Source organism: Sarcophilus harrisii, chromosome 2, assembly GCF_902635505.1.
Source record: "Sarcophilus harrisii chromosome 2, mSarHar1.11, whole genome shotgun sequence".
Taxonomy (NCBI): Eukaryota; Metazoa; Chordata; class Mammalia; order Dasyuromorphia; family Dasyuridae; genus Sarcophilus; species Sarcophilus harrisii.
In genome coordinates, this window is record NC_045427.1 from 484,497,443 (window position 1) to 484,514,675 (window position 17,233).

The window sequence follows — 17,233 nt, forward strand, 5'->3', positions numbered from 1 at the left end:
GTAATACAGGCAAAAACAAAAACAAAACAAAACAAAACAACTCTTGTTTTGACCCACCTTCAGCAAAGAGACATTATCCTTTTGTCTCTTACTCCAAATTTTCTACACTCTTGCCTCAGGTCTGCATATAATTCTGTATATGTGGGCCCCCTGCAAAATATACATCTGGCATCATGCTTCTTGAGAAAAGCATTAGTTATTTGACTTCCACCAATGTCGATATACTTATTCTTCTCCCTTTTTTACCCCCAATCAAAATAGCTTGAGATTGAGAGCCTTGGTCCCAGGAGAGTCAAGTGCCCAACTCACAGCTTTACAGGGATAATGAGTTTGCCAGGAAATGGCAGAAAGTGTTTTCCCTCTAGACAACTGGTCAGACAGCATTTCACACTGCATATTTTTACTATGGAAACTCCTTGTTCTCAAGGCTCCTGTTCCACTGGGGACAGCGACAGTTGGTCATCCTCACATACTTGCATGGACACCCATGTTCAGCTAATTCGGAGGGGCATGAGCTTCAGAGGCAGCGGCAGATGTTTGCATGACCTTCCAAGGGTCAGGAAATGGTTCACTTTGGCAGTGACTGTGATATGCAGAAGGATTGGGGCCTGGAGGGCAAACACAAGAGGAAAGTAGAAGAGCAGTAAAATTGTTATTTTGGAGAAGGCAGGCTGGGGAGAAGTCTGGGCAAAAAGCAAAAAGCCTCTTTGTAGGTCCTGATTCTTAATAATCACTTTTTGGGGCAAATAATCTTAGGAAAAAAAAAAAAAACTTAAAAAAAATTCTTCCCATGAATATTTGTTCTTTTTGATAAAAATCCTTTTTTACATTCTGGCTTCACCAAGCCCCTTTTGGTTGGAGAAGTCCTTTTGGTGGTGTAATGAAGTGTTGACTTGAAGAGAGGTGAAAGGGAGGCAGATGCCAGTTCTTACTTTGCTGTGTGTTCCAGACAAGTTATAGCCCTCTGAGTTTCAGTCTTCTCTGTACCAACTTCACAAGGCTACTGTGAGCATTCTCTAGGCCTAAAAGTGCTCTGCAAATTTGCTATTATTGCTATTATTTGAGAACAGGAATAATGGTACCTTAAAGAACTATAATTCAAGGATTGGTGATTCTAATGATCTGCATATTCTCCATGGCCAAAGAAGATTATAGCCTCTTCATGCCCTAGTAGACCATCTTCAAGTGCTGGTGTGGCTAAAAAAAAATTCCTCATCTGGAAGCCAGACTAGTGATAGTGAGCAGCTCTGAAGGCAGAACTAGGACAACAAAGACTTTCTACCTCAGTGGGGATGAATACTCTTGATGCTCCCAGGTAGAAGGGCCATCTTCACACCACAATAGGGCACTGGAAGAGAATTTGAGTGAACAATATGTTTACACAGGGGAAGGGGCAAAAAAATATAAATGCCACAATTATTCTATCCTACTGCTCTCTAGGATATTTGGCTAAGGGGGGATAAGTATTTGCTCAAACAAAAACGTGGAGGCCCCAATCCATTGGAACATTTTGCTGTGAACAAAGAACAACATTTTCTAAAAATTTCCTTGGGGAATAATGTTCTCCAGAACTCACAGGATGGAGCTGCTTGGTCTCTCTCCCCAACTCAATGCAAAGGTGCTGTGGGAAGTGGGAAAAAGAGGCAACTTCCTGGAAAGTGACTGCAATTAAATGTTGGTTATTAACACTGACTGGGTCAAAAAATGCAAAAGGAAAACAAATGCATCTCTGGCACAATCTCCATCAGATTTTCTGCCATGAAGGCAAAAGCCAGCTGCTTTGTTAATTATTCATGACCAAGAAGGGAGTTTATGGAAGCAAGTCAATAGGGAAATTTGCATATGCAGATTGCAATTCAAGAGAAAGGATCATACTTGCAGTCCTTTTGATGATGGTAGTTATGTCATGAATACAATACCCTTTGGGTGCAAAAGGTATGTATGTTTTCCCAAAACATCAATTCATAGACTTGAAGGAGACAAGTATAGATGTACCTAAGTTTCTGCCTTTTTAAAGGGGTATGCAATTTGGTAGACTGAGATCCACCAAAGGAAGTTTTTAGACACAGATTAGTGAAAATCTGATCAATCAGCAAATAATTTAATATTGTAGTGCTCAGCTCCAAGAGATGACTCCAAGAGTCACATTTTGGAATGTGACTCCTATTCTTACTCAAAATAAGAAAAATAATTATCTGCAGTTTAGCTTTTGAGTTTAATGCTTTTGAGTTTAATGATCATGAGGAAGAAAATAAACTCAAAAACAGAATATTTCATATCACATACGCTACTAGAATTGGGGTTGAAGTTTCATTTGTCACAGCTTTCACTCCAACTCAACACATATCTATGCAATGCCTACTATTGATGGGGTTCTAATGGCAGTCAGAGAGTTGTGAAAATCCTCTTTTGGTCGCAGGTTCTTGGTGAAAGAATTCATGAACCTGAAGAATTTTAGGTGGCAAAAAAATGGAAGTTTATTATTGGATGAGAAGTCACCTTTGTAAGAGACTGACTTCAAAGTGGCAAAGTCCTATTAGGGAAATGGAGGCTGGCACTAAGAAGAAAATGTCTTCTCAGCAGGCAGGATCCTGGCAGCTATACCAAGGGACAAGGCATAGTCCTGTTTTGGACATTCTGCAAAGAAATGAGTTTAAAATTGCCCTTTAATAAGGAATCTTGAGGCTCTGCTTTCAGGTTGAAAAGAAAGCCAAAATCCCCAGGCCTAGATCTCCAATTGAATGGGAAATCACTTTTGAAGGCTTCTGGGATTCAGAATTTCCTGAAAAGGGTATCAGTGGGGTGATTTGCCTTAGAAAAAGCTAGTCAGGAGGATATGCTCTGTCTCATAGACTCTGGAGTCTGGAGAGAGATGCTTCTCAGGATGGCTTGAGATTCCTATCTCCCTTCTTTACAGATCAAAGGGAACACAGTTTTAGAGTGTTAATTTTACAGATTAAAGGGAACATAGTTTCACACCCCATCACTATGATCTGTGCAACACATTTTTTTGGGGGTGAGAGATAGAAAAATGAAAAACAAATAAATCCAAGTCCTCAAACTTAGCTTATTAAGTCCTGCGTGCTTCCTCCTCAATGTCTAGGTCACCTAGTTTCACTTCTGCCTCCTAGTATGTACTATCCAAAACAGAAACCACAAGAGGCCCAGAAGCACAGGATTCAGATATTGCCTCATTCTGATATTACATCTTTTAAACATTATTCACCTTATTCCAGTGTGTGCTGGATGTGGGGAAAAAAAGCAACCAGGTCATAGTCCTAGACAAGTGCACACTATGAGCAAAGAGATTCCTATAGCATTAAAGGTCCCTCAACCCAGTGCACACTATGAGCAAAGAGATTCCTATAGCATTAAAGGTCCCTCAACCCGCATACTTGATTTCATCTTCATTGACAAAGGCACATCAAACCTAGTCACTCCCAATCCACCCCCAAACATACACACACCCACTAAAAACAAATCTCAATGCCAAGGCAGAACTGTCCCACCTACTCTTCAGATTCAATCCAAGGCATCAGTAGACTTGCTTACTATGGCCCTCTCATGGTCACACCCCAAACACAATTTCCCCACAATCATTCTCTTACTCTCCAGGTCAGAACTTCCTGGCTGCTCTCTCAAACAACCAATAAATATACAATAGCCACAAGAACATTTCCTGATGTTCCAAACACTGGCTTCCATTTGCAGCCATCTCTTCGATAAGGAATTCTTCCATGATGAGACACATCTGTGCCTCCTTTTGTCCTATCAGTTCCAAAGTGCTCCTAGCTCCAAATAAGCAAAATATAATGGGCTAAGAGAAAAGATAAGAGAAAGACAAAATCCTTCCAGACAATCTTAGAAGGAGAAGTCACTTTCAGCTAGGGATACATAAGGGAAGTTTCCATATAGGAAATGGCCTCAAAGTAGGCTTGATGGAAGAAAAAGATTGTGAAAGGTGTAAAAGTAGCAGTTATGATCTATTCTACATACAACCAAAGACAAGAGGCAAGAATATGGAATACATTAGTTTATGTTAGTAGCACCTTCATTATTAACATTGCATCACAGAAGCATGGACCCAGGTACTTATTGCAAAAGGCTCATCTTATATCAAACAAATAGGCACGATCAAACCAATATTCCACAAAGTTACCTAATGAAGTCATTTATTAGAAAGTGATTTTATTTCCTTAAGAATAGAATCAATCATCATCTGAAGGTAGAGCATTAAGGATCCCAAAGCCACTCAATTCAGCTGAAGAAAATGCTAAGAAGCACAATGATTCTGAAGTGGCTGCATGGTGCAGTGCCAAGAACACCGGCTCTAGAGTTGGGAAATACACCGGCTCTGGAGTTGGGAAATACATGGACTCATGTCTTTTAGAAACAACATTATACTTGCATTACCTTCCTCATGGGGTAGCTGTAAGAAAAGTTTTTGGTGAGCTTTAGAGGGCTGTGTAGCAATCATTTTGTAAATGAGTAATCTCAGTGTGATATGACAGGAATCACAGAATTTAAAGCTGGAAGGGATTTCATTTGGCCTTGGGTCCTAATTTTATGGAAGAAGAAACTGAGGATCTGAGCAAAGATACCAGAAAGGGAATGTCTTGGTTCATCTCTAGGCTTTCTGGTGAAATAATTTCCATTTCGATGAATCTGTTGGCTCTCAAGATAGCAACTGACTATGATTTTAAAAAGCACTTTCAGCTCTCAGGCCAAGGATCCTTTGAATCAGACCCCAAAGAACAAATGCTATCTGCACATCAGCCATGCCATGTCACACTGGGTGACAACAGAGGGATTCAATAACAAAAACAGAGTTTTGATTTCCCAACCACATTTTCCCTCTTGCTCAAGACAACATAAAAAGGTCAAACTGACAACTGGGTGATCCAAGAAGCCATAATAACAACAACAATAATAATAACAATGCTAAGCGTTTCACAAATGTTATCTCATCTGATTCCCATAATAGTCATGTGCAGCAGGTGTGTTATTATCTTTGCTTTATAGTTAAGATTATATGACTTTCCCAGGGTCACACAGTTAGTGTCTGAAGCCATGACACTTTAAGTTTTCCTGACCCCAGGCCCAGCACACTATACACTGTGCCACCTAGCAGTCTAAATTTTAGCCTCTGAAAATTCTATTCAAGGGTCCTTGTGTTGAATTAATGTCCAGCCCTGCATAAAACTTTCTAGAGTTGGGCATAGAACCTTTAGTCTTCCCAATAAGAGTTGCTGGTATTGCTCTCGTTTCCCCAGAACTTTTAAAGTGTTCTCATTTTAAAGTTGCGTAGGTCCAACATTTTTACCCATTGATCTTACAAGGTAGATATCACTTATCTATCCTATAATTGTTTCCTTTGTCATATCTTTTTTACAAAAACAGGCATATAAAATGGAAAAAAAAAAAACTTAACCCTAAGATCCCAGTCATTGGGTCAAAGCTCTATTTCTAATGTAAGCCAAGATAAATCCTCATTTGTGCAAAACATGTGAAAGGATGAATTAACATTTAATATCATTTTAAAGCCTCCTGCGTCTGTTTCCAAACCCAGTAGAATTATTGGGCTTGAAGGCTTTCACCAGTGAGCAGAGACCCCGGGTTGGCCTCTTACCCACCTCCCACCCCTTACCCCCCACCTCAGGGGGGGGGGAGTGGAGTGGGAGCTCCGCTGACCTATCCATTCAGTAATCGCCTAAGAAATCCACTGACCTTTCTTTGCCCAGGAGACCTTCTCCGCACTGGCATGCACGTAATCTTCAAATGCTGTCTGCAAGACAGTGGCTCGCTCGCGGATTTCCTGGGGGCCAACACTGCGGGATTTCTGGGAGGGTGGCGGAAGGATTAAAGGAAAGACAGAATCGGAGTCAGGAATAATGAAGCAGTTTATAATAGATTTAATAACAGTAAAATCACACAGTAACCACCTAGGGGCCAAAAGGGGTAATCCCTTCAATATTACTAGTGAGGAAAAAAAAAAAGGAATATAAAGATGTTAAAGTCAAGCAAAGATGAGAATGGCTTTGTGCAGAGAGCAAATCGGTTTTAATTTTTTGTGTCTCTGACCCCTTATCAACTCTCGTTCAGAATGAGAGATCATCGGTGACACTTTGGGATTTACTAAGTCCAGTTTGGATGTTTGAAAGTGTCACTGAAAATAAATTGTGTTTTCAAGGGAATCTTGCATTTTGTGCCTTTCTGTCTTATAATTTCTTTTCCCTCTCCAACTATCAATCAGACTTCTACACAATTTCTCTGGGGGGAAGTCTTCCATAATGGTTGGTCTATAATTTGGCTTCATAAGTTACTTTTATGAAGGGTAAGTTCATAGCAAGTCTGTAATTCCCTGGGCAACTCACACTTGTTACTCTACGGTTTGCAATGAAGTGTCTTAAGTTGCTGCAGCAAATCTGGTCTAAAGGAAGGCATGAGGACCTTTCAAAGAACTCTGCAGCTAATAACAAATACCGTTAAAATGGTATGAAATCTACAAAATTTTATAGACCTGAAATTGATCCCTCTCATCCCTGAACAGTTCATTTGAAGAACCACCCTTCCTTTATGCCCTCAGTCTGGGGGTGGCGGTTTCTTTTCCAGATCTTTCAAAATCAAACAGGAATGCCTTTTAGAGAGGACAAAACGGAGAGGGGCCAGCAGAACATGGCTCACGGAAATGGAGATCGGCTACCAAGCCCTCAGCCCTCTGTGAGACACACAAGATAGATCCAGAGTAGGGGATCATTCCCCGGCACTTGTCATCTTGGGGGAGCACTGGCCCAAGTCTCTGTGCTTGGCTGGTTGCTCTCAGGCCTGGACTCGGGTGAATTCCCCTCCACTCTTATGGCAGCCAGAGGAAGAACAGGGAGAATAAAAGAAAAGGCTTGATTCCTCTGATCGATGCACCTCTCTGTACTTAATAGAGACTTAACAATCTGAAAATGTTTTTAGTTTAGTCAAATCATCCCTTGCCACCTGTTTAGCTGATGACAGTGTAGCTGATTTCACGGTACATGGTCCCCCTAAGGGTTTTCTACGATAAAATGTCAAGAGAAAAGTCAGCAGGAACTGTGTTACGAAAGTGGACATTTGCTATTGTCATTAACAAGGATTTTTTTTACCCCCTTAACTGATGTGAAATGCAAACTCCCTCCCCCCTCCTTTTTTCGTTAAGCCATCTCAGCAGCACAACTGTCACCTTCCCAGCGTTTTTTAATATGAATGTGAAATTAGCGAAGATGCCCTTTCCCCTGGCGGACAGAATCCTCTGTTATTAAAAAGTAAAGCACTTTAATAATGAAAACTTTTTCCTCTTTTTCCTGTGTTTTAACTGTTTAAAATTAATGAGAAGGGCAGAACGGTTGTCAAAGCGATATTGAAAGCCGGGCAGCCAGGACCGAATAAGCACAAAAATCCCTCTAGAGTGTTAAATAAACAGAGCTTCAGCCCTCTCCGAATCCCTCTGTTGGTTATTGTATACATTCTGTAACAGCACTCAGAATAGATCTGAGAGCCAGGGAGGCAGAAAGGTTTCAGAATTCCAATAAAGGCCTCAAATTAAAGACAGCCTGGTGCGAATTCCAGGAGAAAATTAAAGAGACCTCAAGCTTAAGTGACAGGTGACTTGCTTCTGTGTCACAACTGTCAGGGGATTTAGTGATAATATGGCAATATATTACAAAGGGCTTTTCTTATTCCCCCCTTTAGGTTTCAAAATGAGGCATCTTTTCTTCCTAGCCAAAAAAATTATATATATATATATATGTATACATATATATATATGTATATATGTATGTATGTATATACACATACAGATATCTATGTGTCTATATACAAATGGGTATATATATATATGTATATACACATAGATGAGTGTATGTGTGAAATATGTAGAAAATAAGAGAACAAACTAGGTTGATGGTTTTGGAATAGTAAGGTCAATTTGAGAAAAACAAAAGAAAGTTAATGGAAAAAAATAAAATGTGCTTATGAAAAAGCTTTTCTTTCCTTCTCTAATCCCCACTTACCCCCCTTCCAGAAATACTTTATTTTAAAATTGCCCCTCCTGAGAATGAATGAGGCATTTTTTGAGTTGTCTTCTGGGGAGGACAGGCTAAATTTAAACTGAAAATGGAGGGGGCCAGAGTTATACTGCATAATCTCAAACCCCAGACAGGTAAAATGCTCCCTTAATGAGAATGGGTCAAACCCCTGAAGGCATATGAATACCCCATAGGATTGGCTCCCCCACCCTCAAAAGCACAGAGATTCAGTATTGGTTAATGAAGCTAACTTGCAACCAATGGAGTGGAGGACAATGGTTGTTAAGGTAGAAAAATTGCTATCATTCTTTGAGCATGCAATACTCTTTCTGTTTGGAAGGGCCCAATGATCTTGGGGAGGGTAGACACAGATCAAACAGGAGAGAACAAGAAGCTAGTGATCTGATTTTAATATTTTACAATGCCAAAGGAAAACTCAAGTTAGGCTAAGTTTCAAGACTCATTTCATAGTAACAAGCAACTTGTAGCAAAGTTTGGGGCTTATTTTTATAAGGAGGGAAATTTTACAACCCATTAGACTAAGAAAAAGATCAAGAGAAGTAGGCCAAATAATTTTTTTGTGTGGGGGGGGGTTGTAATAAATTTGTGGTGGTGGGTTTTGTTTTGGGTGGTTTTTTAAAGAGCGTGTCCTAATATTTCCAGCTTCCAAGATGGTTTTAAACAAAATGGAAGGATTTTGCTTTAATCACCTTATAGCTAGGCTGATTTTCCCCCCCAAGGTCCCTAGAACCTTCTGAGTGTTTCTCAGTAAAGTTGAAAGATCAGATTTATTCTCTTTGTAGGTGGGTGAACATTCACACACCCAGACGTAGCCATATATATTTTATATACCTAAATATGAAATATACATTTTACAGGTGCTTCACCACTTTCTTATTTCTCACAGAAGCCCAAAAAGGTGTGCGCTGAAGGGATACTTATAATGGACTTCAATCGAGCTGGGTGAAGAAGAGCTGCATTATAATGAGGTTTCTCTATGTCTCTGTAAAATATATAGTGATTGTACCTACATGCATCTGCATAGTTCTTCATAAGACAGAGGAGACCATGTAAATTATGAGAAGCAAGTTAAGTTGTATGTACTCGGTCCTTCACACAAAGTAGGATTAGAAAGTGCATATGGCATCTATTCTATTTTTCTCATTATTCATCTGTGTCAGGATTGTCTTAGACTGAGTCAACTTAGATTAGCTTGATTATTTTGATCAAATAGATTAAATTTTTTAAAACGCATATTTAACAGGGATCTCAAATCAGTTAACCTGGAATTTTTGTTTATATGACATCTATATCTGATAGAATGAATTCTATTTCAGTGATGCTACTAATTAATTTGGAGACACTTTGGTGCAGTCTTTATCAAAATTTTTTTTAAACAAGAAAAACCGAGAACCTTATTGAGGTCCAACAAACCCTCCAAATCCTAGCAAGTCTTCCTGATTGCTCCTCAAATCAGGATGGGGGGGAGGGGCAGGAAAAAAAATATATATGTGTGTGTGTGTGTGTGTGTGTGTTTCTTACTCTTGCAGATTCTTCAGGCTACAAAGTGAAATGCAGATGCTATTTTTCACTTTTGGAAGAAAAGGAAAACTAACAGGATAAATCTAACTTTCTTCCTTCTATCATGATTGCCTAAAAGAAAGGTACAAAGAATGGAGACATTCTCTTCAGAAAGAACTATTTGGTAGCCAGTAGTAGAATACAGACTATTCTCCTTAAGAGGTCGGTTCTAGGATTGGTATAAAACTGACTCTAGAGTCAAGATTTTGGTTCAAATCCTAGTTCTTATACTTCCTTTCTATGAAACCCCGGAAGTGTCTCAGCCTTTTTTCTACACAAAGAGGGGCTTATTTTATATGGCACTCTAACTCTTGATCTACAGACCTGTGATCCAAGTGCACTGAGCTTGCTATACCCATCTGATTTCACCCAACCTCCAATGGCCTCTGAAGTTGGGTCAGTTTTATTTTTTTGGGGGGGTGGGGGAGGGAATAAAGCTCTTGCTAGTCTCTAGACAGTAGACAAATGCTTGTTTTCTTTTTAATTGTAGCCTGATGAAAAAAGATGGGTGGGGGGGAGGAAAGAAGGGGAAAGGGAATAAGTATTTACACCTATTATGTACCAGGATTTCTGCTAAGCTCTTTCTACAAATATTATCACACTTGATTCTCAAAACAACCCTGTAAGATGGGTGCTGTTATTATCCCTATTTTATAGCAGAGGAAATTGAAGCAGATAGAGGCTCAGAACCTGGGACTGGATTTGAATCCAGCCTCAGAGGTCTATCTACTATACTGCTAGCAGTATAGTATAATCCCAAGTATTGAGCCCAGATTCTCATACTTTTCTTATGATTAAATTAATTCAAGTTTCCCACAGCACATATAGTGCTTCAGTTTCTTCATCTCTGAAATGGGAATACTAATCCCTACAAAGGAATAGACCCAACCTCGCAAACTGTCATAAAGATAACATGGGGTGGGCATACAGATCTTAATAGGTAAAGAAACAGAAAATGGCAAGGCAGCAATCATTACCATCATCACTATTATCGACATCACAAAGACTACATGCTATATATGGAGTTGAGAGAGTTAGATTAAAGTCCTATGTCTCACCCTACAAGCCATGTGGTCCTACTTCTCCATCCCTCAGGCTACACTCTAAGATGGTAAGTTTTGAATAAGTGGTCCATCTGCTATGGAGAGGGAGTTACTTCCATCACTGAACTTACAAGTATGGATCAAATAAAATGTATAATGATCATTAAAGCCTTCCCTCAATGCTTTCTCATGGTGTAGAGATGCTCCTAGTCTCAGCAGAGCACAGGCTCTGGCAGGTTGGTTTCAAGCATAGACCTGGGGAAAGACAGCAATATCTGTAGTTGAAGGACCAGCCCATCTCTACATTCAGAGGAACTCATCGACAGGCTCACCACAGGCAATGGATATTCTAGCTACAACAACACTTACTACTACTAGCTTACAACTACTGAGTTAGGAAAAGGTTGAACTATCTATATGAGAGAGTCCTCATACTGGTAAAGAGATCCCTACATTGCTAAAGTACTATTAGCTCAGGTTCAGCTCAGTGGAATAAACACTAGAACAGAATCAGAAAGCTCATCAGTTCTGACCAACTAGTTTGGTTTCTTTGAGAAAGTTACTGTAACTCTCAGTTTTCAAATATGAAAAATGGGCATAATAATTCTTGCTCTGCCTAAATCCCATGGTTCTTGTAAAGTTTAACTTAGATCATATATATAAAGGTACTTTTAAAATTTAAGGTGTTTAAGAGCAGCTAGATGGTACAGTGGATAGAGCACTGACCTTGGAGGCAAGAGAACCTGAGTTCAAATCTGACCTCAGACATTTAATACTTCCTAGTTATATGAGCCTGGGCAAGTCATTTAATCCCAATTATCTTGAATTTAAAAAAAAAAAGTAAAATTTTAAAGTGTTTTATGTACATAATTATTACTATTATTAAAACCATTTTAGATCATGTATGTGAATTTTCCCCAGGAAAGAGCTGAGAGTGACACACAAATGACTTCTCTTGCTGGATGAAAAAAAGAATGTCTGTGCTTTCTAGGGCTTCTAGGGCTTTATTGTGTGACTACTGACCCAATTTCCTCACCTGTGAAATGGGGTTAAAAAAAAAATAAACCCATGCACTAATCTAATTCAAAAGACTTGTGAGGAAAGTGTTTTGCACATCTTCCAGCCAGGCAATATGAAATAATGTATAGAGAACAAGGAAGACCTGGGATGAAGTCTGGCCACCGTCACATTCTGGCTGTGGGAACTACAAGGTCCTAGGCAATTCTCTAAGACAACAGATTGCAGATCTCTACACTGATGAAATCACAGATTTAGACCAATTTAAAACAGGCTGAGTTTTTCAAAGGTGTGCAAAGATGCATGGCCATAAACAGGTCAAAAATGTGTATGTGTGTGTGTGTTAAGGTTAACTGTGTAGCATTATCCCAGTTTCATTATTGTGCTGGAATTTAAAAAAACAAACAACCTCCCTCTCCCAAAGAAATATTGTTTGAAATAAGGGGTGATTACTAGGAGATTATACAAGATTGGGTTTGAGCTACTTCAGACATGTGATCATCAGCAAGTTACCTGACCTTTTAAAGCCTTAGTTTCTTCATCGATTAATGAGGACCAAAACTCCTCATACTATACCTGCCTCACAGGACTATGACAAAGTGCCTTACAAGCAAATCTCAAAGCACTATATAAATATGAGTTAGTTCCATAGATATTTTTGGTGTAATAATATTTGTTTTTGAAAGGTTTTAGCTCCATAGAGTTAAATGTGTCTCTCTCTCTTTTTAATCTAAAAGGAAGTTAATTCTGTGTTAATGTTTAGAGAGCTCCAGCCTAGTTGGAAACAAAAAAGGAAAGTTGATGTGGTTGGTAGTTGTTTTTTAATTCGTCATGTATTGGAGACAATTTCTCAACTGCCCCTTTTAACAAGAGAACTTACAACAGGATCAGTCAACCCTCCCAGTACCTTAGACAGAGCCAAATAAAGACACTCAGAAGAATAAAGAGATTTTTAAGCTTGATCTACTTGGCTCTGATTTTCCAGTCTATCCCCAGGCATATGGAAACAAACGTAAAATATTTAAACCTGCGTACTAAAATTCAAGTAATTAATATTTCATGGACAAAACTACAGATAGCATCTCAATGTGCTTATGCATAGGTGCATACATACCATATTGAAGAGTATGGGGGTTTGGGGTGGAAATTATTGCCCAGAAGGGTGAAAAGCCTGATAAAAAGAGGAGGCAAGGATGCTCAGAGCTGTCTACCACTGTTCAGTACTTCCATATGGAGCTGCACGGATAATAAAGATTTTTCTTCTTAATGAATGCAACTTTACTCTTCCTCTGTGTATAGTACACACACATTAAAAAATGGATGAAATGAGTGGGTCTGAAAGGAGACATGGAGATATTTTTTTCCCTGCTGTCTTGGATGAAGGACTGGAGTCAGTTGTCCTTGCTGATAATCTGGAGAGGGACCACCAGGGTTGAGCATATACTTCTGCCTCCAAATTCATTCTGGCCTGGACCTCCTTTCTGGTAACTCTGCCTGCTGTTGTATGGCATGCTTCCAGTATGGACTGTAGCCCATTAGCTGGATAAGACCAGCAAACATGTCCAGAACCAAAGAGGGGGTAGTGAGGAGGAGAGAAAAATCAATGCTCCATCTAATTTGGCTTCATCTAATTTGCATGGCTCTTAGAATATAGATTTAACTTATAAAGGCAATTGTTAACCCTTAACATCAAGAACATTACCCCAAATCAACAAATCTCAACAAGAATACTCACCTTGTTTCCCCATCGTCTTCCCTTAAAACGATCATCCATTGCCAAAATAGATAAAATATCCTCCATCTTTATCTCGGATACACTGAAATAAGAAGAATATCTCAGACTGAATTTCCTTTTTCCCCAAAAGACAGCTTATGGAATAAAAATGGCCTATTTTATTTCAAGGTAATTGAACTCAAGAAAAAAGAAAAGCAGATATTTTGCTACATATTTAAGAATTCCAAAGGAAGAAGGACCTCTGCATTAGTTTGTGGTTTGATACCCAAGGCAGAATTACAGGAAAATACCATGTCTTCTCAGCTAAACTAAAAAAAAAAAAAAAACCCAAAACCCCAAAACCCAGCATTTAAGCTTTTGGAATTGTTTCATTATTTCCTAATATGAAATAAATATTTATTGGCTCCACATTGTTTTAGGTGGAAGGAAGTGAGACCACAGAGATATTACAGAGAGCGTTCAAGCTTCCTTGTTCTCCAGAAGTGGTTATATTTCACTGAGAATGCCAAAATGAAGTATTTTAATACAGCTTGTCTATATCATTAATATTCTGGAAAAGAAAATTACTGAGGAAAGAAACAAATTTCATGCTGTAAGAATCCAAAAAATCTCCACCTATATAAAACTATATAAAAAGTCCTTATTCTGTCATGTAATATATTCACTGCTCCTGTCCTTTCAATTGTTAAGCAGACCAAAGTCAAACTATCTCATCAATCCTTGGGTATAACTGAAAAAAATGGCAGGAGTTGTGGGCAAATAGCTAAAATGAGCCTTATCTAGGGGCAAAAAAGCGATGTTTTGCTGGGCTCTCCTTCAGAAACAAGGGCAACACTGTTAGACTTGCCAAGCAATGCAAAGTCTGGTTCAGAAAGTTGAAATTTCATCCAACTCTTCAGCTCAGTCACAGACTCAGAATATACAAGGCAAGCAGAGTAGACAGTGTTGCTGCTAATTAGCTGGGTAAGTCCCTCACTTCTCCAGGCCTCAGTTTCTCTCTCTTCATAATGATGCTGGCCCAAATGATTTCCAAAATCCTTTCCAGCTCTAAATCCTATGAACCTTTCTTTCTCCACACATATACCAAGCAGAAAATAAAGAATTGGAGAAAACTCCTTTCCCAGAAAGAAAGAGATAAGAAAAAAAAGGGATCTGGGGGAGGGAAATGGATCACAAAAGGACAACTGATTTTTTGTGTTGTTTTTTGTTTTTGAAAAATATAATAGCAAATTAAAACATGAATGGCAACCTCTGTGTGAAAGAAGACAAGTCTCCCCTTCCCCCCAAAGGTTACTCTGACACAGCTATGAATGAAAATGTCTAGTCTTTGACAGTGATTTGCCTGAAATGTGTCATCTCTTTCCTTCAACAACCTCTACCCCCTTCCTAAACACACTCCTCTGTCTCTCTCGGCATCCTGCCAGCTCACAACTCGACAGAGTTTACAGCAGGAAGAGTCAGAGAGGGTAGTGAGAACAGGCAAAGGTAGTGAGAACAGGCAAACGGGGCACACAAGGGTGATGCTGATACCTTCATGGAGAAGCCATTTAAAAAAAAATAAGTTACGAGGGACACCTTCATATGAGAAAGAAATGATGCAAAGCCTGTCGAGACTGCCTCCACATTGCCCTTGGAATGCTGTGGAAATAAAAGACAGAAGCCAAGTTCCTCTCTGACACATGCTTCCATTCTGGGCTTTTTCCCCCTTCAGAAGAAAGAGGAAAGACACAAATGTAACAGAAATAGAAAGTGCAAGCAAATAAATATTGAAGGGAAGCTGGGAATAGGGGATATGGGAGTAAGGAGGAAGGGATGGGGAGTGGAGGGACAGTTAGGCAATCAAAACCATCCAAACGGTGACTAAGTGATAGACAGAGTGATGTGTATAGTTTTCCTAACTCTGATGGGCCACTGATTTTTTCTGAGCAAGAAAGGACTTCTAGACCATTGGCTTGAATGTGGCAAAGTCTAAATGCCTTTAGATGAATGGAAGGTGAAAATGAACCTGAGTGATTTACAGTTTAAAGGGCTCTCCTTCCTATTTCTAAGAAATCTTTTCTTCTGAGGAACAAAGAGAATCTGCTCTGATTATTTATGGTTCTAGCCACAGAGCTGGATCACCCCCACCTTCCCATGAAAAGAGATAAATAAATAAATTCAGGGAACTGTCTGGTGCCTGATCTAAGAAATACACGTTTTGATGAAGCATTTACATTTTAATAAATCAGTGATGACTTTCATTAGAAACACATTTAAAGGGGAGGAGGGAAAAAGTTAAGTTGGCAAATTCAAAGAAGTCAAAAGGATGCAGGAGCAAAGTTATCAGCATTTAGACAGAAGAGGGAGAGGCCCAGTGCACCTGTCTTTTGCCCTGTATGCTAAATTAAATTGTCAGGATTAGCTCCACAATGCTCCGTTTATGAAGGCAGGCAGCAATTTGTTGTGATGGCCCTTGCTGCTGGGAGCCTCAGCCTGCCTTTCTGAATCTTCTCCATGATTCATCAGCCATCCCAGCATCCTGCTGCCTGGCTCTCCCATGTGTACACACAAACATAAGCACACTTCTTCAATGGACTTGGGAGTGTACAAGATTTCTGAAAGCAAGAGTCCCCTTTCTGCCATCATCCACTAACTAGTTCTTACTTAGTTGAAATTTCTCATGCTGATCGTCAAAGGAACCTATGTGTAAAGGCAGAGGTATGTAGTACAAAGGATACTGGACAAGCAATAGAAGATCTGGGCTCAAATCCCAGCTTAAACATGGTGTGTGACCGCAAGTTACTGATCTTTTCTAAGCATCAGTTTACTCATCAATGAAATGGTGATACTATCCTATCTATGTGAGAATGTTGTTTTGAGAAAAATTTTATAAACCTTAAAGTGCTACAGAAATTTGAGCTACAATAATTTTTACAATAGAGAAACATTATCTTACTCCCAAAATGGAGGCAGCAAGTTTAATAAATAGTTATTTTATGTACTAGATTTTATATATAACATTTACCCAGTACCTGGACTTTCCAGTAAGGGCAATAACATCTATAACAGGAAAAGTCTCCTTAGATAAATGTCGTAAGTCTTTCCATATCCCTTTAGAGACCAAATATTAAACTTATCCATTATCCTAGTAATATTTTCTATGCATTCTTATGTACAAAAATATTTATAACAGTTCTTTTTGTGGTTGCAAAGAATTGGAAACTGAGGGGATACCCCTTATTTGAGAATGGCTAAAAAAGTTATGGTATATGATTGTGATGGAATACTACATTGTATTGTAAGAAATGACACAGGGATAATTTCAGAAAAATCTGGGAAAATTTACATGATCTGATACAAAATGAAGTAAACAGAACCAGGAGAACAATGTATCCAGGAAAAGCAATATAATAATGACAATAAGAAAGATGTAGCAGTTCTGATAAATACAAGAATTCTAAAGGAATGATGATAAAAAATGCTATTTACCTCTAGACAGAGAATTGATGGACTTTGGGCAGATTCAAACATAATTTTGCTTATTTGTTTTTCTCTTTATTTTTCTTGCTTTTCCCTCCCACACAACATAGCTAATGTGGAAATAAGTATTTTGCATGACTTCATAAGTATAATGGATATAGTGTTTCTTGCCTTCTCAATAGGTAGGAGAGAATTTAGAACTGAAAATAAAAACTCAAAAAGAATATTAAAATAAATTGTAATGAGAAAAAAATTTCCTATGCTTACTCTCTCCAACAAACCAAATTAACTACAGTATAAGGAGTTTTTCTGCTTTAAAAATGCAACAAATTAAATAAATGTGT

The 17,233-nt window shown here is 38.8% G+C and overlaps 1 protein-coding gene across 3 annotated transcripts in view; it reads right to left on the reverse strand.

The window, feature by feature from the left end:
* Nucleotides 1-17,233, reverse strand: part of DDX31 (DEAD-box helicase 31) — a 94,634-nt gene that overhangs the window by 27,513 nt on the left and 49,888 nt on the right. For 2 of the 3 annotated variants that reach the window (XM_012553940.3, XM_031954883.1), the window contains exons 18-19: nucleotides 13,431-13,512; nucleotides 5,728-5,839 (exon numbers count right to left, since the gene is read on the reverse strand). In XM_012553940.3, the coding sequence (XP_012409394.1) occupies nucleotides 5,728-5,839; nucleotides 13,431-13,512 (194 nt within the window). Of the gene's footprint in view, nucleotides 1-1,282; nucleotides 1,349-5,727; nucleotides 5,840-13,430; nucleotides 13,513-17,233 lie in introns of all 3 variants that reach the window. The other variant, XM_031954884.1, reaches the window with a different exon arrangement.